A 22,926-nucleotide genomic window follows, 5' to 3' on the forward strand; every position below is an offset into this window, starting at 1 on the left:
AGCAGAATTAACAGATCACTTCCAGAGCGCAGGCCAAAGAAAGACGTAGGCATAATTTAACCTTAGAGAGGCAAACATATAGCGACACAAAATTAACGCAAGCTGAGATTGATTAGATAGTAAAAGTACACAAATATACGCCAAAGTCGCGCTTAATGTCATATCCAATGATGTGTGTTGAGATATTTAGTATGAAAATAAATGTAGCCTGATTTGGTTGTCTTTTCTTATTTAACCATAATCATGATATTGTAACTGTGGTGTCTTGCTCACTTTTCTGTGAACAGCCGTGCATAAATCAAAACTGGGACTAATGAAATTCAATAATAACGGCAATCGCATTTATCAGTAAAGGCTTATATTTGAATGTTCTTTTCATTTATGAAGAATTATAAGTGTGTATGATGTGATTTAGCCAATGCACATTTGTTCAAAAGCCTGGCAAAGTGATCAGAAGATGCTAGGCAAAAGTTGTGTGTTGTTTACAGAAAGGACACGCATTCTCATCTTTTTTTCTATTAATTATCATGTTGCACTGCATGTCTGTTTTTCTTCAATGCACCAACTTAGAATGCCTAATGTTGGTTTGATTGCTTGTGTTACATGATAAAATAAATAATCTTGCTTACCTGATGTAATAGATTTAATGCGAGTGCGGCTCGGGTCACGACTCTCTGTCTTTATGTCAAACGTTTCTGGTCTGGTACAGAATTAAATTAGTGCTGCTGTCAGATAATGGGTCGGGTGTTCTGTTAAGTACTGCTGTTGCACGTTTACCAAACAAGACCCGTGCAGGCTTTAAACTGCTTTGCGTCTCTCCATCAGATAACCCCATGTGCGTGATGCGCCATTACAGGTAGGCTATTTCCCTTAACCTCCACACAGCTTGTATATTTTTCCGCCAAGGGGTGAGAATGTAATGATTACGAAAACGATTATTTATTTTTGATAATTATCATTTTATTTCAGTTTTTCAATAACTGTTCTTAGTTTAGTTTCGTTTAAGTTTTTCAATTATTTTGACGTTTTTATTATTTCAGTTTACAAAATTGTTTTTTCATCAATTGTTTACGAAAATAACCTTGGTGTAAATGTGCCACCTTGGCCAACCTTTTGTGGATGTTGATCAATTTCTTATTGGTATCAGTCTATAGTATTCTTAAATAATCTCGGATTGATTGAAATGAAATTTAAATATGAATTATATAAACCAAACAAACAACAGACATTTAATTAATAAGGTAGTTATAAAAATTGACCATACAAAAGGTAAAACATTACCCCTGGTAAATCACTTTCAGGGGGCAAATATTGGCCCTTTACGGAAAAGTAAATTTCTGCCCTTGCTGTGATATAAAGACTCGTACCTGAGAAGTGTGGTGGAGGTCCACCAGGTCCACCAGGTCCAGGAAAGCGGTCTCCTCCCGGGCCAGGTGAGGTGGGAAAGCGCCCTCGATTCTTGCCAAGAGGGAAGCCACTGCGAGATCCTAAGCCTGGAGGCCCGGCCTTCCCCTCTCCCGACATCTGGCCGGACTGTGTGCCTGGGTGGACAAAAACTAACCGTAAAAAAAAAAAGTTCACTAAACTGTTCAGTCAATAGATTTGCTTTCTGTGAATTGCGGAAGCAACTCACTTTTTCGCGACTGCATCTCAAACTGGCTGAGCGACTGTTTGTTGCAAGGGGTGACAATCGGGTTTTGTCCGTGCAACTCCCGTTTGGACAGCAGATCCATCAGCTTCCTGGATGAGGAGTCTGAACCCACGCAGACCAGAGCAAACCTGTTGAGCAAAGAGAGCATGAGAAGTCATGTTTGATGCCGATCTCTATAAACCCATGTAGCTGAGGGCCAAAGAAGAACTGGTCTGTACATTAACAAAGACCTAGGAAACGGATTTCAGTTTTCACTTACCCTTTTGACTGGCCATTTGCTCGATTCTCAAAAAACTTGATCTCCAGCAAATCATTGATGCCTACTGAGCGAATGCCTGGAGGCCCGGCCTTCCCCTCTCCCGACATCTGGCCGGACTGTGTGCCTGGGTGGACAAAAACTAACCGTAAAAAAAAAAAGTTCACTAAACTGTTCAGTCAATAGATTTGCTTTCTGTGAATTGCGGTCTCACTTTTTCGCGACTGCATCTCAAACTGGCTGAGCGACTGTTTGTTGCAAGGGGTGACAATCGGGTTTTGTCCGTGCAGCTCCCGTTTGGACAGCAGATCCATCAGCTTCCTGGATGAGGAGTCTGAACCCACGCAGACCAGAGCAAACCTGTTGAGCAAAGAGAGCATGAGAAGTCATGTTTGATGCCGATCTCTATAAACCCATGTAGCTGAGGGCCAAAGAAGAACTGGTCTGTACATTAACAAAGACCTAGGAAACGGATTTCAGTTTTCACTTACCCTTTTGACTGGCCATTTGCTCGATTCTCAAAAAACTTGATCTCCAGCAAATCATTGATGCCTACTGAGCGAATAGCATCGGTCAAATCTTCATCAGTGGTCCACTGTAAAGAGGAAATCCCAACGTCAACAATATGAACACTGAACTGCTTTTCATTTACATTGTTTGAAACCAACAACCCTCTACATTGCGAGTAAATCCCTCGCATATGCGACTAAATCTTCACTCTGGGCGACTAAATGACGTCTAATATTAGCCAATTGCTAATAAATTCTCAGATTTTACTCGCCAGTGTGTGAGTTGGAGGCTAAGTATAAGTTTAGCTCAGATATATTTTCACTCGCCGAACACTCGCTGACTGAGCGCATCAGTTTCACTCCGCAAGCGATCTGTGCTGTTTTTTTAGTTCATCTGAATGGATGTGCAACGCACCTGTATTTATCGTACTGTAAACTCTAGTGTGAAGGCGCACGACGACGATAGGGAGAGAGAGAATTGATGCGCTACCTATGCGCGTTACATGTAAATGATATTCTTTGTTGTATTTTGCTGTCAAAATAACAGAGTTCCTTTGGAATTCTTCAGCTTTTAAGATCTACCGCTTTCTCCGGTAGTGGGCAGAACTAATGCGCAAACGGAAATCTCATTGGCTGGTGCTCACCTATTATCGTCCCTGTTTTGATTTCAGCGAATCAGTTCGAGCGAACGCACACAACCTGATTAATATTCATGAATCAAGTAGCTCATTAATCCTTGGTGAGTTTTATATTGTTCTTATTAGTAGAATTTGTATAATTGTTATCTTAACAGTATTTTTTGTTAGTTTTCCCCCAATTTTTAATTTTTTACAGAAACACTGAATGACCAAAAAAGCACCACCACCAGTCTGAAGTTCAGTTAAAATGACTAATATGCATTCATACATGTTATCAAGTTTTAATTCTAATTACTAAAGTTCTATCATTAAATAATATTGATTTTCATATTATAATGCTTGACTGACTTGATGTTAAGAGTGTACTTTCAGATATTTATAAAACTGTGCCATTTTACAAACAAACATATATATGTGCTCACAAATGCTACTTTATCAGGCATTATAGTAAAGATGACATTGAAGCTTTTCTGAAGACAGTCCGTTCTCTTCAAAGACACTTTTTTTTTGTTTTGAAACATGCAGTGCTCATGTATATTTAACAAAGTCTTTTGAAAAATCTATTTGTGGTAGTCAGTTTTGATATTGTGGCAGGCCACCACAAATAAATCAATCTATGGGAAACACTGGAACATACAAAACAGAGATACTTGAAATGCAGGGCTCAACAATAAGGACTGCCCGATGGCACGGGGCCAGTGTGAGAGACGCTCAGGACAGTTGATGACTGTTGGCCACTGCTGCATCATCACGAACGTTTATCAGTTGCATGTGTTTTTAAGCCTTGCTAATTTAAGAATTCAAGCGATTTTAAAGTATTCAAGCAAGGCGTGAAAGACAACTGCATTCAGTACTCGTGCGCTGCGTGTACAGCATGCACACAGACAAATACATACAAAAGTATATCAAAACACCCATCTTGGCAAGTAACTTTGTAGATTTAACAAAGATTAATTGATATTTAATTTATACAGTGGGGTATAGATGCACCAGTCCACCGGCCTTTTTTTGTTTTATTTCAGACTCTCTCTGTTCTGGATTTGCACACAAAGTGCATTGCAATCATTCTTCCTAAATGTAATTTGTGTGGAAATATTATGACGTCTGAAAACGGCCGTTAAATAGGCCAGAGATGCTGAAGACGTAAAAATGTTTTTTAACAGGTCACAATCTAATGTAGGAAACATTTTTTTTTAAGCTGTATTAAACATGTTTTAATGCTTTACATCCCCTTTAAAAATACTATTAAAAAAAATGTATATATATATATATATATATACACACATATACATATACACACACACATTTTTTTTTTATTGTAGGGATGCACCGAAATGAAAATTCTTGGCCGAAGCTGAAACCGAACAAAATGAAACGCTGGGCCGAATACGGGTTTTTCAAGTTTTTTTTCCCCCATGTATTTTGTTAATTTTTTTTCACCATTGCACAAATTAAAAAGCCAAAATGTGCTTTTTACTGTTTTGTCTTGCTTTCCAAAGAAAAAAATTAATTACAAAACAACAATTAAAAAACATTTAACACTAAACATTTTTTTACATTCTAGCAGACACTATACCAACAAACCACAACTTAACTTAAAATTAATACGTTAGTAAAATAATATTTTTTGGCTATCAGACCCCCTTCTTGAATCAGGCATGTATTTAGTACTGTACAATTAAAAGCAGCCTTGCTGAGCAAAGACTTCTTTTAAAACATTAGAAAATGTTACAGATCCTAATTTGAACACTGTGTGAGAATGTACATTTATAAACGAGTCTAATTACGAATACGTCGTACGTATCGCATTGTCACGTGCCTTGTAAAAATTCATAAAAATGTGACTGAGCAACTGAAGACTGCATCAGCGCAGATTTTCCTCGCGCTTTGGACTTTGAAACCTGGTTAACAAGCAGAGCTGCCTAATTTTCTCAGAATATACATTCAAATAATTTTTCAATGATTTCGAAACGATTCATTCGAAGCAGTTCTGTAAACTCCTCCCTTCCATCAGCCTAATCTGCTCTGATTGGTCAGCTGTCCAAGTCTGTTGTGATTGGTCTTTCTGTATACAATGCGTGTCAGAAACTAAACACTCATTACCATAATTAATGTTTTGCTCCGGAGGGTTACTTGTAAACAAAGATGCTATAAGGTTACAAAAATGGCATCGATATTACCTTTTCAATTGCGTCATTTAGCAACAAGTCAACCTTCCTTTAGCAACTTCCCCTGAAAATCAGTTGCCAACACTGGTGCCAAAATACAACTTGCATCATCTTACAAGCACGCTCAAGAGCACCTGACACTCCGTGAACGCGTTCACGGTTAGATTTATTAATCACAAGCGCTGAAGCGACAGCGCGGCCTGCTGTAGCAGCACGAGACCAAACAATGATCGCGCGCGCAACAACGGACTCCGTTTCGCGCTCTAAATGCAAATGCCAACACAGTACAGCTATTACTTAGATACCTAACAAAAAGTAAGATACGTAACCGACTTAACCTTTACGTTACTGTGTACACAGACGCTGCTCGCTAGCTAGCTAGCTGCTAGAGTTAGCAGACGCGCTAGTAAATCCCCAGAGAAGAAAGCGCTGCGCGTTTCTGTGAGGCTCTTTCCAATCTGTACGTACGACACGTAAAATATGTATTATCAGTCAAGTGTAGATGTTGAAAGTAAACCTGACCTGATTAAATTCCTCTTCTACATCGGCGTAAATATCGATGTGGTCAACACCGTCCGCCATTTTCTGTGTCTAAAAGCTCCTCCTCCTCGGTGCTGCGCGTGAAGAAGAAACGCCCGCCCAAAAAAAAAAACGACGTGCTGATGAGCGACACGCAATTTCAAAATAAAGGCCTTTTTTGCCTTACATGTTCCGGTAAGAGTCACTCTACTGTCTTTATATTTCGGGTCCCGATGCATAAAATTAATATTAGTAGTTGCAAAAATTACCAATTATGTTCCTTGCAAATTATTTTAATTTGTTCACCTGTCAGCGTAAAAATCACTTTCCAGGTATTAGTTAAACTTTGATTTTATTCATGGCTTCATACCAGATAGATTAAATTATAAAAATGAAATTATAACCCAATAATGATATCCTCCTGAGAAACAGGAAAAAAAAATGTTAGATTTTTTTTTGTTGTCATAGGGTTGGAGCATGAGAAACAAACGGAGAGAAAAAAATTATAATTTTTGAAAAAATATATTTTATTTATATTTTATTCTGTGTCCTAAGTTATAAAAAAAATAGACATGAAAAGTCATGTATAGGCAAAAACAATGTTTTATTGTTTTCATTCACTAATCAGTTTCAGTCAGGTTTCAGGCTATTTTAGTCCAACTTTGTGCAAAGATGTATGGAGGACGAAACCTGCAAAAACAATAAATAAATACATACACAAATAAATAAATAAATGTGTGCATAAATACACATATTCTTGTTTAAATACATAAATAATTATACATGTGATGAAAGTAGGCAAATAAATAATATAAATTGGTGGGCAAATGGAAAATGTTTAAGGAAATGCTAAACTCATCCTAACTATTTTCCTTTGATCACTCATTTATTTCTGAATGTAGTTCCACTTTTTTCCCCTCTGCACAACATGCTGATGAGAGGGTGTCGATTATGCAAGAGTAGGCGGATCGTGTGTGACGCGCTTCAGCGTTTGCCTGCGCATGCGTATTAACGTCATCAGTCAAGGTGACTGATTATTATCTTACACTTTTTCATAGGGCTAGTTTTGTAGTTATAATCATGAGAGAGCTAAATCATAAAAGATTTTAAGTGGCCAATGTAAAATATGAATGCTTACGTAGCTCTTAATTGCAATACTGAACCGTTATTTGCTTAATAAACATACTTTTGTCGCCTGTATTTTCTGTTCTGATAACTAATGGGAAAAAACGGTCTGTTCCTCGATTAAACCACTTCAGACCGGTCGTCTCACGATGACCGTGGGATACTGATATTACAGTCGTCTCTAGCTGGAGACTCAATCGGGTTACAAAAAATGACGTCAGGAAACGACACTGGCCATTTCTTTGGGTCGTTCGTAAAGTCACAGATACTGTACGGACAGTACAGCTCAGTGTTTTATGTATCTTGCTCTATTAAATGGAAAAAGTGACTTTACTAGGCTATACTGGATTTACACCATGCATCTCCTGTCAGCGGGAAAGCCACGCCCCCAGCTATCACAAGACCCCGACCAAGTCCATGCTTGACACCCTCTCATTAGCATGTTGAGCAGAGGAAAAATAAAAGTGGAACTACATTCAGAAATAAATGAGTGATCAAAGGAAAATAAATAGGATGAGTTTAGCATTTCCTTAAACATTTTCCATTTGCCCACCAATTTATTTGCCTACTTTAATCATATGTTTAATTATTTCTATATGTATTTAAACAAGAATTTGTGTATTTATACAGACATTTATTTATTTATTTGCATATTTATTTATTTATTGTTTTTGCAGGTTTCGTCCTCCATAAAGTTGGCAACAGAATGATTTGATATACTATTTTACTTTATGCAATATGTGCGTAAAATGTCCATATAAACTGGTATTCCCATTCTATACATTGCGCCTATACATTGCCTCTAATTTGCATATTAATGTGTTCTTGGGGCAAACCATAATGAAAAAGAAGTGTTATCATGGGAGTGGCGACATTTTCATAAGAATATCTCAGGAATATTGATCTATAATTTCTTGTTGTGTTTCCCTTAACATGATGTTTGTCCTGGTGTCCTCTACAGAAGACATGCATGAAAATGATGCTGTTTCATAACAAAAAAAGTCATATTTCGATATGAAACCCCATAACATTTTTTTCTGAGATGTTTATTTACAACAAACAATTTGCAAATTAGCCAGATTTAAAGGGGTCATATGATGCGATTTCAAGTTGTTCTTTCTCTTTGGAGTGTTACAAGCTGATTGTGCGTAGATAAGATCCCTGATTACAAAACATTATCATATTTCCCTACGAGTGCCAAATTTGATAATTCTGTCAATATTAGCTATATATAAAGACCAAGGAGAGGTCTTTATGGTTATGGTTTATGATCAAACATTTAACATCTCTGAAAAGCCCTGAATATGCATGCAGGAAAATTCACTAAAATATAATGTCCTCTACAGAGGACAAAAGTCTATACCTAGGTCCCAGGAGGATAATATAGCCCATTTTTTTCCCAGAAAATAAACTTTTTTCTAGTAAACATTTGTTAGGACTCTTATTTTGAAATGTGACTCGCACGCGAAGACGGACTCTTCTGAGCGCGACACACAGAGGCTTTATAGAGAAACTAATATTTAGTGCTCAATGGCAGTTCCGTTCAGTAATTCAGCTCAGCTCCCATTTCGTAGAAGCCAATCCTAGTAAAACACTTTACTCTCTGTGTACTATGTTTAAGAGGATGGCTGAATTTGGTCCAGATTCGGGGGGACGGGTGAAGGTAGGTCGCGATCGTGATGCTAATGCTAATGCTAATGCTGATGTATTTACAATACCAGGGCTGATTTATGCGTTTATTACAACTTTTTTTATTTTATTTTCAGGGAGTGACTATCGTGAAACCTATCGTGTTTGGAAACGTTGCACGATATTTTGGCAAGAAGAGAGAAGACGATGGTCACACTCATCAGTGGACAGTTTATGTGAAGCCCTACAGAAACGAGGTTGACTCTTATTTATTTTTAAGAATTGTATATTTCACATGTAGTACACTAAAAAAGTTAACTTTTTATTTCCCCCTTAAATTCCCAGGATATGTCTGCTTATGTCAAAAAAATACAGTTCAAACTGCATGAAAGTTACGGGAACCCTTTAAGAGGTGTGCGATTCAGTTCCTCCTACAGTATGTATAATAGTGTCATATCACACATCTGTGACTTTATTTGACTCTTAATTGTATTTCAGTGGTCACGAAGCCTCCGTATGAGATTACAGAGACTGGATGGGGAGAGTTTGAGATCATCATAAAGATCTTCTTCATCGATCCAAATGAGAGGCCGGTAAATGGCATTCAATGACTTTTTTTATTTTTCTCTCTGTGTAAATTATTAATCTTTTAGATGCTACAGACCCCCAAACACAATCATCCTCATGCAAGGGACCCCTGTCCAAAGATGTAAAAGGCAGCTGTGTACTATTTTAATGTATAAAGAGCTCATTAAAACTGAGAAAAATTAAAAAAATTTTAATAAAAAAAAAATGCAACATGAAATATTTAGTTTCTATTATTTTAAATTTTGAAAATACTTAGTTTCTGTTTTGTCCAAATAATGGAAAATATTTTGTTTTTATGACATTACACCACTTATTTTTTTAAATCAATTGTTTATTTAAATCAGATTTTTATATATTTATTTTAATACAATTGTTCATTTTAATAAATTTTTATTAGCTATTTTAAAATGAATTAAATCTTATTTTTATTATCATTATTTATAATTTTTTTTATTTAAATCAAGTTTTATTTGAAACAATTGTATATATTTATTAATTAATTATTTTAATAACATTGTTTAATTTAATAATTTTTTATTAGTTAATTAAAATTAATTTAATTTATATATATATATTTTTTTGTAAATTATTTTAAACGTTTTTTCTCTAAACTTTTCCATGGCACTGTATTGTAAAAAGTGCTATAAAAGCACCAGTTTGAAACCCTCTGCATTAGTCTACCTTTGGATTAAATGGACAAAAAAAAGCAAAGTTTTGACGTTGTGGTGTTTTTGTCTTCAGGTCACGCTGTATCATCTGCTGAAGCTCTTCCAGTCAGACTCCAGCGCCATGCCGAAGAAGACCGTCGTGTCCGAGTTCTACGACGAGATGGTGCGCATTCGATGAGAACAGCACAGCATGACATTACAGTATTAATACAATCAATCCTAAAGCCTAAAATCTGTGTTTCTGCAGATATTTCAAGACCCTACAGCCATGATGCAACAGCTCCTGAACACCACCAGACAGCTGACGTTAGGTGCCTACAAACACGAGACCGAGTGTGAGTGCTTCGCTTACCTTCACAGCTCCAATCATTGGACAGCGTGTGAAAATACTGTGAAATAGACAGCATAAATACTAGAGTCACAGCAGTTCGAATCATGTGAACCAAACATTCAGTTTCAGAGCTGGAGTTACGAACACGAGAAAAAGTGGAAGCGGCGAAGAAGAAGACAAGCCTGGAGATCTCAGAGCTGAAGGAGCGACTGAAAGCCTCCAGAGAAAACATCAACTTCCTGAAGGGAGAGATACGCAGACTGGAGGAGGAGGACCAGATGAAGGATCACTGAGGACTTCATCACCATCAGACGGCTGTCCTGTAGCGGGACGGTCAACACGAATACGGCACCACCGTGATTTAGTGGGACTGATCGATTCAGGTTTCTGGTTGTAATTTTGACAATGTAGTAGTGTGCAACTATCTGTGATTAGTTTTATCGTCCAGATCAAAACTGCAAAATGTGTAGAAATATATGACTTCCTTTTGAACCTTTGTAGTTCTCAAAAGTAGACTTTTTTTGTATGAATAAAACTTTTTTTTTTTTTACAAACATTGTTTGATTTGTGAATACATGATTTATGAATAAATGTTTATATAGTGTTTTTTTCCCCCCAAAGTTTTTTTACTTTTTGTTTCAAGCTGCTTTAGAGAATAGTATCCCTTAAAGGGTTAGTTCACCCAAAAATGAAAATTAGGCTGTTTTACTCACCCCCGAGGCATCCTAGGTGTATATGACTTTCTTCTTTCAGACGAATCCAGTCAGAGTTATATTAAAAATTGTCTTTGATCTTTCAAGCTCTATCATTGCAGTCAGCTGGTGTTGCATTGCTTCAGTCCAAAATAAGTTAAATAAAAAGTGCCCATCCATAAAAAAGTGTCTCAAACGGCTCCAGGGGGTGAACAAAAGCCTCCTGTAGCGAATCGATGTGTTTTTGTACGAAAAATATCCGTATTCAAAACGTAATAATCACTTTAATGTAGCTTGCGCCAGCAGTTGTACACGGAAGCAGCTCCGGGAGCATGACGTATGAGGTCAGCGTTGCGCATGCGCCGGTGAGTCTCGTGAAAACCAGCGTTTGTTTACAGGAGCAAAGGAAGCAAACTTTCCTTACTTTAGCAAAGGAGAACCAGTCTCCTCTTGGCTTATATCCAAATCCTCCGAGATTCTTCTTTACAAATCCTCCTTTTGTACTTCTAATTCTTGACCATTGTTTTGTTTTAATCTCTCCACTGCGCTTCCACGTGTGTCACTTCTTAGTGACGAACCGGAGCTGCTTCTGTGTACAACAGTCAGTGCAAGCTAGATTCAAGTGATTATTACGTTCTCTACATGAGGCCTTTGTTCACCCCCCGGAGCCGTGTGAGACACTTTTTTTTATGGATGGGCACTTTTTATTTAACTTCTTTTGGACTGAAGCACTGCAACACCCGCTGACTGCAATGATAGAGCTTGGAAGAGCCAAGACAATTTTTAATATAACTCTGACTGGATTCGTCTGAAAGAAGAAAGTCATATACACCAAGGATGCCTCGGGGGTGAGTAAAACACAGCCTAATTTTCATTTTTGGGTGAACTAACCCTTTAAAGCTGACTATAAACATGTCAGATGTCTATGTATAAAAAAATGTATTATTTTGAAAATGATATATATATATATATATGTGTGTGTGTGTGTGTGTGTGTAGTCTGAGGATTGTTATGACTTGTTATCAGGTGGTTGATGCCCGAGTAATGGACAACCACTTTAATATTTACCATAATCTGACATTAAATACTCAAATATGATTTCCCCCACCACCAAATTAATACTTGATCAAGGGAACAGTAGCTTTAAAATATGAAAGATTATGGGAGTCATTTCAATCCATAGACAGTATATAGTATATCGCATAATATATCTGAATATATTGAAATTAATTGTTATCCTATATTAAAAAGGAAAGATGCATTCTGTATTTTTCATGCTTTTTTATGCAAAAAACAGATATAGAGTATTTCAGGCAACCTTTATAAAGTTAAAACTATTTACTTGGCTTTAGTGTTTTGAAAGTGACTTTCTTTTTATTTTCAGGACACAGAATAATATTCTTCATCTAGAGTAGGGTTCTATGAATCCTTAGGTTCTAGGTGTTCTATGAATCCTCTACATTCCTCATGAGTTTTAAGCGGTTTTACTGTAGTTTCTCATAAGCATATACACACACACGACCCGGATGCGGTAGTAATGGGGCAGATCTCGCTCTCTCGGGCCTGATGAGAGTGGGAGCCAGAGTTGCCAAGTCCGCGGTTTTTCCGCGGAACTGGGTTACTTTAATGCCGCGGGTTGTTTATCAAGTCCACGGGTTGAAGCGACTCCAATAACGTGATATTTATCCCCTGAAACGCGAATTTTTACCAGGGTAACCCCGCCAGAAAATGTGTATTTTACCCGCCGGGACGCGACTTTTAAAGGGGGGCTGGGCTAGTTTTCAGTAGCGATTGGGCGGGTTTTGTTGTGAAAACCTGGCAACCCTGGCTCAGAGCGGAGCTGCGCGAGCTTACAGTGATTCTGCTCGAGCGCCTTCACTTTCTGCCGCCGCTCAACCGAGTTATCACATTTATTTCCATAGAAATCACAGCGCAAACCGAGCGGACTTCACAATCAGCATCGGAATAACATTTCACAGCGTTTCCCCGCCTCTCTTCCCGATTTCTGGACTGCGAGACATGGATAGATGGAAAAGTTTGTCTGTTTTTGGTGTCTGAGGGAGTTCGATACGAGCGATGAGTCCCGTGAAGAGATCGCACACATCTGACTGGAAAAACACTCATTTACTGCGCTCATCTACACAATTAACCATTTATTAAACTAAGCCAGTGGAGATATGACTATAGTAAGTACTCATTTAACGTTACCTCATATTTCATAAATCAAATCTCTTCTGCTGTGATTAGTTAGCTGGCTAGGTAATTAGCATAGTAGCTTCGCAAACTATTATATAATCCAAATCAGCCAAGTCTTTGGGTTTCAAGTCATATTTTCTTCGTTTGGTATGTTATTGTGTTGCAAAAACTGAGTTTAAAAGTTGTTTTTCCTCTGACGTAATAAAGTATGACATCGGTGTGTTCAAACGTGTGTGTGTGTGTGTGTTTGTGTGTGTGTGTTTGTGTTTGTGTGTGTGTGAGAGTGTGTGTGAGTGTGTGTGTGTGTGTGTGTGTGTGTTTGTGTGTGTGTTTGTGTGTGTGTGTTTGTGTGTGTGTGTGTGTGTGTGTGTGTGTGTGTGTGTTTGTGTGCGCGTGTTTTCAGTTAAACTAGAATTTATCAAAACATTCTGTTAAAAGCTTACTTACAAATATTATGTGCTTGGTTAAAAATAAGCTCAATAAACATAATTTCACTAGGAACATGTAAACTGGTTTGCGTGTTTATCCTGATAAGTGATGAGGATCTAATATTGTGTGAATTTAAAAGACCTAAAACTATTTATTGTTACTTTAAAATATTTTAAATGCATTCAAAATAGGTGATTTTATGGCAGGTCTGATGGATTGGTTTACTATTATACCCCACATACATTTATAATTATATTAGTTATATTTTGTGTCATTTTAGACTTAAAAAAAATATATATACACACATAATTTACTAGTTTGGCTTTCAGAGGGTCCTCAAGAGTGATTATTAATGAATAAACCGGATTATAATCACTGACCGCTTATATGAGTCCCTCCATTCACATGAATTGACATTTGCGTGCTATAATCATATTTAATACTATTTTGGATACGTAAACAAGGCAGTGCATGCTTAGTATGACTAAATACAGCAGGTATCATAACTAACATGGCATGATTCATAACGCTCATCGGTAGCATTGATCCCCCGAGCTCCTGGAGGCTTGTGTGTTTCCGAGAACCTCGCCTGAAGCCTGACAATGTGTCGTTTCTGGGAAAACAGCGGTCAGCAGGGATGCAGCGCTTGTGTCCTTCACTTTTTCTGTCTGATTGAACATTGAACGGATTCAGCAGCGGGTTCCCATTGTCTGGGGGGTTATTTGCCGATAGATTCGACCCATGCATGTGTAGAAATAGGCATTAGTTTGCTTTAAAGTTCATAAGTGGAGATATTCCACTCAACGGAGGACATATTAGGCTCTTTTCTAATGGGTGTGGTGTACTGTAGGTCACCACACCTGAATCATGGCAGCAGACACAGTCATGATTGCACAAAGTGAAGGACCTGTGGGTGTGACGACCGAGAGCATCACCACCCATAGGATAAAGCTTTGGCAGAAGGCACTAATGCCGCCTCGTGCTGATGGATGTCAGGATCCAGGTGGAAAAAGCAGAGTAAAGACAGGTCCGTTTGCACACACGCTCTCTCAAATCTGTGTGTGTGCCGACAGGGTGACTGTGTTTCTCCTGTTTGCCCAGTGACTCAGCAGAGCTGCCTTTATGGTTTCCCGTTATTGCATTTGACGGTTTCTCTGACGCACTTTGCATTATGTACTCTTATCAGCGAAAAGATGCTTTGAATACATTACGTTGTCAGCATTAATACAAGTGTATGCCATACGTTTATGCCAAATCCTCAATGTCTAAACCCATCAGCATTCCGTTTGGCTTGTATTGTGTGAGATTGTTTGCTTTCATTTGTGCATTTAAAACTTTTGGGCTTGTTTCAGTTGTTGGGTGTCCATTCTTTCAAGCACACTGAAAAGAAATGGTGTAGAATATTTTTTTTTACTCGATGTCGATGACTTTTTAAATGTAGCGTTGCATCACTTGCTCACCAATGGATCCTCTGCAGTGAATGGGTGCCGTCAGAATGAGAGTCCAAACAGCTGATAAAAACAATAAAAAGAAGCAAAAAGCTGTGTGTTTATAAGAAACAAATCATATTAATGCAATCATACAAATCGTATTTTAGTCAGAAGCAACGGTTTGATGTTGAAAACGTCTCAATGATGGATCTGTTTCTTACAAACACAGCTTTTGTCTTCTCAAGACATTAACTGATGGACTGGAGTGGTGTGGATTATTGTGATGTTTTTTATCAGCTTTTATTCTGACGGCACCCATTCACTGCAGAGGATCCATTGGTGAGCAAGTGATGCAATGCTACATTTCTCGACATCTGATGAAGAAACAAACTCCGCTACATCTTGGATAGACTGAGGATGAGTAAATTAAGCAAATTTTCCATTTTGGGTTAACTATTCCTTTAATAATCAGAAATATCAGTGAAATTCAGTATGTAATGTTGTGGCTCTCCCTGCTTGTTATATCATGTTCATGCTCATTTAATGGCAGGAAGGTTTTTTTTCACTCTGTGATGTGAAATGTGTTGATTTTGAGGCCGTGTTGAATTGCAGATAATAGAGCAAAAGTTCTGAAGGCCATCCAGTTCTTTTCAGAGGCTCGGTGAAATAGCTTTACTGCTCTTATGAAAACACTCACAGCAGCTTGGCAGTTTTTCTTTCATTCGTACATCGTAATAGCCATGTTGGAAGAACTGAGCTGAATCATCATCAGAATAATGATTCACAGTGACGTGATGGACAACCAGAAATTTTGTGATTTGATCTGAAAAGCACCTCGTCTTTGTTTGAGGAGCACATAAACGGCTGAGCGCATTTTAAGAGTTTTTTTTTACTTGACTATAAAAAATTTATTAATATTGTATGCATTGAGAATACTAAATTGTCTGGAAATGGTCCTGCAGTCAATAATTGAAATGTTTTATTGATGCTGACAATGCAGAATTAAAGTATTGTGTGTGTGTGTGTGTGTGTATATATATATATAACCATGAAAGCTAAAATTATTTTTTTATTTCAAGTAACGAAAATGTGTTTTTGTTTAGTTCAAATCATGAAAACTAGCTGAAATAAAATATTTTTTTACATTTTATTTTATTTCAGCTAATTTTTATTTATTTCTGATAATGAATTTTGTATGGTTTTTAATTTTAGGTAATGTTTATTTTTAGTTAACATTTATTTGTTGAAGTATAATTAATATTTATTTATTTATTTATCTATTGTTTGTTTGTTTTATTTAACTATAATCCTGCCATTAAGTGACTTTATTTCTTCTTTGGAACACACACACAAAAAATAATAATATATATATATATATAATTTTTATTTTATTTTTTGTACAATGAAAGTCAATGGGGTCTGTGTTGTTTGGGGTTCTTCAAAATGTCTTCTTCATAAGGCACCCAGGTTTGTAGAGTAAATGATGACTGAATGTTGATTTTTGGGTGAACTATCCCTTTAAGGAATGACAGAGTGTGAGTTTAAGATCCGCTGCTGGACTCTCGAGGCTTTACTCTCCCGGGTCAGCGGCCGGCCTCTGTGTCCTCACTGACTCAACTGACCTGTGCTTGATTTCTGTATTTCAAAGGGACTTTCTCTATCTCCTCCCCCTTCTATTGTCCTCTCTTGAGAAGGATCATGCAGTGAGGTCGGCAGCTCTCTTTCTGATCTTGCGCCTCCCACACAAGCTTAAGCTTGTTTGCTACGTGAAGAGCTAATAGCCACTATTTCAGAGTTTCACTTGGAGGCTCCTCATTTTTATTATAACCCTTTATTGGAGGCCTGTATCAGATAATCTAATCTCCCTCAAATTCTCATTACTGCAATGCACAAATTAATAATTTGGGCAAAGCATGTGTTTAAAATTTAATGACAATAATGTCAGGATGCAACAAAAAAATAAAAATGTACTACTTGTCCTCTCTTGAGAAGGATCATGCAGTGAGGTCGGCAGCTCTCTTTCTGATCTTGCGCCTCCCACACAAGCTTAAGCTTGTTTGCTACGTGAAGAGCTAATAGCCACTATTTCAGAGTTTCACTTGGAGGCTCCTCATTTTTATTATAACCCTTTATTGGAGGCCTGTATCAGATCATCTAATCTCCCTCAAATTCTCATTACTGCAATGCACAAATTAATAATTTGGGCAAAGCATGTGTTTAAAATTTAATGACAATAATGTCAGGATGCAACAAAAAAATAAAAATGTACTAGTCTTAAAATAGGATTTTGTTTATGCACAGTATATATTTTTCCTGTATTCGATTTATTTACACTTGTTTACAGGATGAATCTCGCAAAAGCTTTCAAGTAAACATCCAGGTCATAATCACTAAATTTTTTTTGCATTGTGACATTCATTTCATGATAGCATATCTCCTTCAAAGTCACAATACTGCAATGCACACATTAATATTTTGGGGAGAAAACGTGTTTAACCAAAATGTAATGAAAATAATGTCACATGCAACTAACTAAATAAATAAAATTATAATCTTAATATAAAGTTTTTTTAATGCACAAATGTTTTTTTTTTACTTTATTTTATTTTGGGATGAAATAATAAGCTGAAATTGTTTTTATGACATTAACATTACAATAAAGGAGATTGGATGCCTTTGCTAGTCATATTTTATTTTATTTTATTATATTTTTTATTATTATTTTTTTAATATGTCCTATTATTTATATATATATATATATATATATAAGAATATAAAAAAAGAAATTATACCTTGGCAATTAGCTGAAATAAAATAAGTTTTATTTGTCAATTTTTATAGTTTTTTTTACTTTCTTTTTTTTATTAATGTCAACTTTTTTTAACATCAGCATACAGAATATACAGTAAATGACAAACATGAACCATTTTGAATACTCGGATAATGCAAGTATTTCATTTCTGCCTAGTAGCGGTTTTGCTGTCAGAGCCATTAAAGTAGAAATAAATCTCTCCTAATGAGTGGGTGCGCCTGTGGCACTTATTCATTGCCAGTTGGAGACGAGCTGTCTGTCATATCTATAACCCTCCTTTGGGAATAGACGCTTTAAAGCAAGCATGCATTTCTGCATCCTATTTTTCCAAACCAGAAAGCCCAAGAAAGTCAGCGTTAAATGGTGTTTACATTCCAGTGTGAAGGGAAGGAGTGTGTCTGCATTGAGCCGTGTGTTTTCCCAGGGCTGGAATGCGTGTTCAGAGGTGTGGGGTTAGTTCATGCTAATCTTGCACTCATGACTCTCCACCATCACTCTCACAGCACATCCACACTAATGCATTCCTGCAGCTCAAACGGGAGAGCACGCCGCTAGCAACACTACGGTCATGGGTTCGATTCCCAGGGAATGCATGAACTGATAAAATGCATACCCTGAATCGCTTGGGATAAACGCATCTGCCAAATGCACAATGTTTAATTCAGATATAGAGCGTTTAAATTAGGGCTGAACGATTTGGGGGAAAAATCTTGTGTAAATCTCTCCTAATGAGTGGGTGCGCCTGTGGCACTTATTCATTGCTAGTTGGAGACGAGCTGTCTGTCATATCTATAACCCTCCTTTGGGAATAGACGCTTTAAAGCAAGCATGCATTTCTGCATCCTATTTTTCCAAACCAGAAAGCCCAAGAAAGTCAGCGTTAAATGGTGTTTACATTCCAGTGTGAAGGGAAGGAGTGTGTCTGTATTTCAGCGTCGGGATGTTCGCTGCATTGAGCCGTGTGTTTTCCCAGGGCTGGAATGCGTGTTCAGAGGTGTGGGGTTAGTTCATGCTAATCTTGCACTCATGACTCTCCACCATCACTCTCACAGCACATCCACACTAATGCATTCCTGCAGCTCAAACGGGAGAGCACGCCGCTAGCAACACTACGGTCATGGGTTCGATTCCCAGGGAATGCATGAACTGATAAAATGCATACCCTGAATCGCTTGGGATAAACGCATCTGCCAAATGCACAATGTTTAATTCAGATATAGAGCGTTTAAATTAGGGCTGCACGATTTGGGGGAAAAATCTTGTGAGTTTTCCGATAAAAATTGCAATTTAAAATGTTAATTAAATCACAGCCTTTGCTATTTGATTACAGCCTTCGCACTGAGCCATATCGCAATTACTATTTTATTTAGATTAATCCGATTTCTCAAAACATGGTAAAAAACACTCAGAATCCCTTTGCAACCAGATGGCAACACCCTGGAAACCGGCACATGTGGTCTAGACGCTAAAGGCTGGTCTTTTCTCTGCAGAATAGTTGTTTAGCCTCATTTGTTTCTTCTGAATGCCCTTGTATTTATTAAGCAGATATAAATAGATGTAGTTACGTTGGAATTTGTGAAGCTGTAAATAATAAAGAAGCTACAGTTCAGTTACCTGTCAGAGCTGTACGTATCAATTTATGCGATGGACCGAGAGTAACGAGCAAATTGGCAAGACGTTGAACCAAACTGCATGCGATGGCTTCACACGGCTGTTAATACGAGCTCTAAAGTGCTGGTTAAGAGCGTCTCTTGACTCATTCTTTCCAGTGCGCTGTTTATACTATTAGAATTCTTTACAAATGCAGAATAACACTCGAGTGCTCCAGTGACCCCACACCGTTCCCAGAATGCAAACGCAGTGAGTCACAGATTAGCCAACGTATGACAAGCCTCTGCAGCAGCAGTACAGGAGGAGTGGGTGAGTCCCAGATCAAGAGAGACAGATAGAAAGGCATTTTTGTGGATGAAAAATCCACCTCTGTTTCCACACCCTGTGCCCCGTGGAATGCGAACATTGTGCGGGGGAGAGACACAGTGGCTTCAGACATCGCACGGTTTCAACACACACACATGAGTATTGGGTGTGTGTGTTTGAGGGTGATGAAGTCAGAGGAGTGCAATCTTACCCGCAGTGCTTCCCCTGTGTTTTCAGTGAAAGTGTTTGACTCATCGTCCATCTTGTCGACTATGGAGTATGTATGTCTCGTGACCCCTCGCCCCTCACACTAGACGTGCCTGCTTTTCTTGCTCTGTCTTAAACGTTGACTAACGCATGATTTAGGGGAAAACATTTAATTGCAATTTAAAATGACAAATAATCTCCAGGTTTGCTGTGCTTACTTGTAGGGCTGCACAATTTGGTCTTATGACTATAAAACAATAACAATATTTAGCCACAGATGAAGAGAGAAAAAGTATTGGTATTATTATTCTATTGGGATGTTTCACTGTAAAATAGAGTATTAAAGAAAAATAATACAAATATTAAATTTTTTATACAAAAACTACTAATATTTTTCGTCTTAATTTCTTCATTTTCAAACATCATGAGCTGCTCATGCAGTGAAAATATTTAATAATATGAAAATAATATTTATTGTTATTTATAATAAATTAATATGCATTATTAGTATTGTTGTTATTACTAAATAAAAATGTATATCGTAAAATTTCACTAAAAAATATTGAGTATAATAAAAAAATGATGATAATTTTATTTTAAAATACAAACATAATGAGCTGCTAACGTGTGTAAAACAACACAACAGTTCACTCTGAAACATGCAGCGCAAATATTCATTTAAATCACAGCCTTTGCGCCTTAAGTTATAACGCAATTCCAGTTTTATTTGAATGAATCATGCAGCCCTACCAATAATTGTTTCAGGATTTTATGATCAAAGTATGGCTTGAAATAGATTAGCGTTCTTACTGAAACCAAATGATTTATGATTTGATTTGTTAACAGTTGATGAACATCTGCATTAATATGTTGATTCACTGAGTATGTTTCTGGCATTACGGCATAAAAGCTCATGCTTTAGTTGAGTTGTGCTTGCAAGTTTGAATAGAATGCAATGAGAGAGAGAAATAAATGAATGACTCAACAACCTTCCATTGCATGATCCTCATTGGTTGCATGCAGCAACAAACATATTATTTGCATGCAGCCTATTTGTTCAAAGGCTCAGTCTTAGACTCACGTAGGGCCGTGAAAACGACCTCTCAAAGCAGCATCTCGTCTTCTGTTCCGTGACCTTTGTGAGTTGAGATTGCTGCTGTAATATGACTCACGCTCGTGGTTTAGCAGGGTATTGCAAGCTCGTCATGACCTCCCTCGTTACGTGGGGTGATAATTGCCCAAACATGCAGTAGGAATGAGCTGACTGATCGCTGCTAATCCGTCCCGTACGGACAGGCAGAGATGATGGACTGCGCTCTGACTACATGTCGTGGGCGTTTTGAATTGAATTGCACACTGCATTAACTGAGTCTGCTTTGTTGTTAACAATAATTAAAGAGTTAACGATGAACATTCTGGCATCATTAACTCAAACTCATGTCATTCTAAAACTTGAATTTTCACTCAGGAATTGCTAGTAAATTTCACAAATAATTACAAAGAAATGGCAAATAACACATTGAATGAATGACATTTTTAAATAGAAAGTAGGGATGTAATGAAGCACCGCGAGCCAGTTGAAAATCGATAAAAATATGTGATGATTTATGTTAAACAAATTGCAATACAATTGGGGGTGGGGTTTATATGAATGTATCTCTGAGGAGAACTGACTTTAGAAGTTTAGATGGTATTTTTGTAGTCTTGCCTTTGTACAATGCATTGTAAAGTAGTGTTTATAAGCGCAGCGCTGCTTTGTTTACAGCGACAACCAAGGAAATGCCGTATTGCTGATGATCCATGAGCGCCACCTGCTGGCAGAGAGTGAATCTGCGTCTCATTCAGCTCGTCTGCTGTTTTTGTTTTGTGTCGTATAGTTTCACAAAGCTAAAGTCAGACCATTCTGTTTTTGCTTCAGGTTTGAAATTAAACAATCTAATTTAAATCAAAAACTGCTCATGCTGCATGTACGCAGCATCTTTGTTTGGATCGTGATTAAAATGCAGTGGTTGCTTCTAATTTTAAATGGAAAGAGCACAGGCGAAGCCTTAGTTTGTTTATATGAAGAGATTTCTTTTATTTGTATTATTGATTTATTATTATTTGGAATTTGTTTTAAAATTTAAATGTAGTTTTGTTATTTGACATATTTCAATTTCGCAAAGAAATGTGCAGCATTTTGTCTGAGAAATAATAAAAGGACGCCTTTTCATTTACAATTTGTCTTAAATCTCATTACTGTATTATGTATTTAAAAATAAATAACAATAAATATAAAATTTAATTAATTATTAATTAATAATTGTATAATATATCAAATAAATGCATTTTGTGTTTATGTATATTTTAAATATTTATTTTAAAATACATATATATATATATATATACATATACATACACTAAATATAGCTAAAAAACAAAAAAAGTAAATACATCAAATTGATATTTAAATATATAGTATTAATATTTAATAATTGTATAATATATAAAATAATTGTGTTTTTGAGTGTGATATATACCGTATTGACCCGAATATAAGAATGTTTTTTTTTTGGAAATACATCTGAAAAAACGCGGTCGTCTTATATTCAGGGTCTAGACTTTGACATGTCAGTAATACACCCACAACAATAGGTGGCGCCAAATACACATAAAACCAGTGTGCCGTGAAATACGTAATGTAATGCGTGTTGTAAAGATCGCGAGTAAAAACAAAAGAGAAAGAAAAGCTTACAGCTGCATGAGTCGTGACGGTCACGTTAGCCTGATGGGACCAAACTCTCTTTGTGATTTTAAAACGTAAGACAGTACCCAGATTTGAAGACTACAGTAAGATTTAACTTCTACTGTTAATAAGATTTTGGTAGGCTACTATTAGATGGATAGCCTAAATGTCCTAATTCAATTTTTAATGGTATATCAAAAAGTGTATATTTTTTAAATGTGATTGCTGGTACATTTTACCAGTTTTTACCATACTTTCAAAACAAAAATTAAAATAGGAAAAATATGCAATATAAAAATATTTGAAGACAAAATGTGTTTAACTGAGAAAAAACAAGACTTGATTTTTTAAAAGCCTTTTTCCAAAAGGTACATCTGGAAAAAGGGGGGTCGTCTTATAATCAGGATCGTCTTATATTCGGGCCAATACGGTATAT

The 22,926-nt window shown here is 36.9% G+C and overlaps 3 protein-coding genes across 3 annotated transcripts in view; 2 read left to right on the forward strand and 1 right to left on the reverse strand.

The window, feature by feature from the left end:
• Positions 1 to 5,804, reverse strand: part of LOC107590544 (cleavage and polyadenylation specificity factor subunit 6-like) — a 19,605-nt gene extending 13,801 nt beyond the window's left edge. Inside the window, exons 1-4 of the mRNA XM_016279353.1 lie at positions 5,745 to 5,804; positions 2,399 to 2,502; positions 2,122 to 2,267; positions 1,368 to 1,541 (exon numbers count right to left, since the gene is read on the reverse strand). Of these exons, the coding sequence (XP_016134839.1) occupies positions 1,368 to 1,541; positions 2,122 to 2,267; positions 2,399 to 2,502; positions 5,745 to 5,804 (484 nt within the window). The remainder of the gene's footprint in view (positions 1 to 1,367; positions 1,542 to 2,121; positions 2,268 to 2,398; positions 2,503 to 5,744) is intronic.
• A 2,525-nt stretch (positions 5,805 to 8,329) lies between these two features.
• On the forward strand, positions 8,330 to 10,622 carry LOC107590554 (YEATS domain-containing protein 4-like). Its single transcript, XM_016279364.1, has 7 exons — positions 8,330 to 8,529; positions 8,633 to 8,752; positions 8,841 to 8,907; positions 8,994 to 9,088; positions 9,825 to 9,914; positions 9,999 to 10,086; positions 10,206 to 10,622. Exons 1-7 carry the CDS (start codon positions 8,479 to 8,481, stop codon positions 10,373 to 10,375), a joined length of 681 nt encoding a protein of 226 aa, XP_016134850.1. The 5' UTR covers positions 8,330 to 8,478; the 3' UTR covers positions 10,376 to 10,622.
• A 3,644-nt stretch (positions 10,623 to 14,266) lies between these two features.
• The window catches only part of LOC107590545 (fibroblast growth factor receptor substrate 2-like), a 16,714-nt gene continuing 8,054 nt past the window's right edge, over positions 14,267 to 22,926 (forward strand). Inside the window, exon 1 of the mRNA XM_016279354.1 lies at positions 14,267 to 14,416. Within this exon, the coding sequence (XP_016134840.1) occupies positions 14,267 to 14,416 (150 nt within the window). The remainder of the gene's footprint in view (positions 14,417 to 22,926) is intronic.

Source organism: Sinocyclocheilus grahami, unplaced genomic scaffold (genome assembly GCF_001515645.1).
Source record: "Sinocyclocheilus grahami isolate Dianchi unplaced genomic scaffold, SAMN03320097.WGS_v1.1 scaffold129.1, whole genome shotgun sequence".
Classification (NCBI taxonomy): Eukaryota; Metazoa; Chordata; class Actinopteri; order Cypriniformes; family Cyprinidae; genus Sinocyclocheilus; species Sinocyclocheilus grahami.

What these genes read in the sequence shown, in the direction of transcription:
- LOC107590554 (XM_016279364.1), top strand. Translation starts at nt 8,479, where the DNA reads ATGTTTAAGAGGATGGCTGAATTTGGTCCAGATTCGGGGGGACGGGTG. An exon ending in CCGAGTTCTACGACGAGATG is followed by an intron (nt 9,915 to 9,998) that starts GTGCGCATTCGA and finishes GTGTTTCTGCAG; the next exon opens with ATATTTCAAGACCCTACAGC. An exon ending in CTACAAACACGAGACCGAGT is followed by an intron (nt 10,087 to 10,205) that starts GTGAGTGCTTCG and finishes CCAAACATTCAG; the next exon opens with TTTCAGAGCTGGAGTTACGA.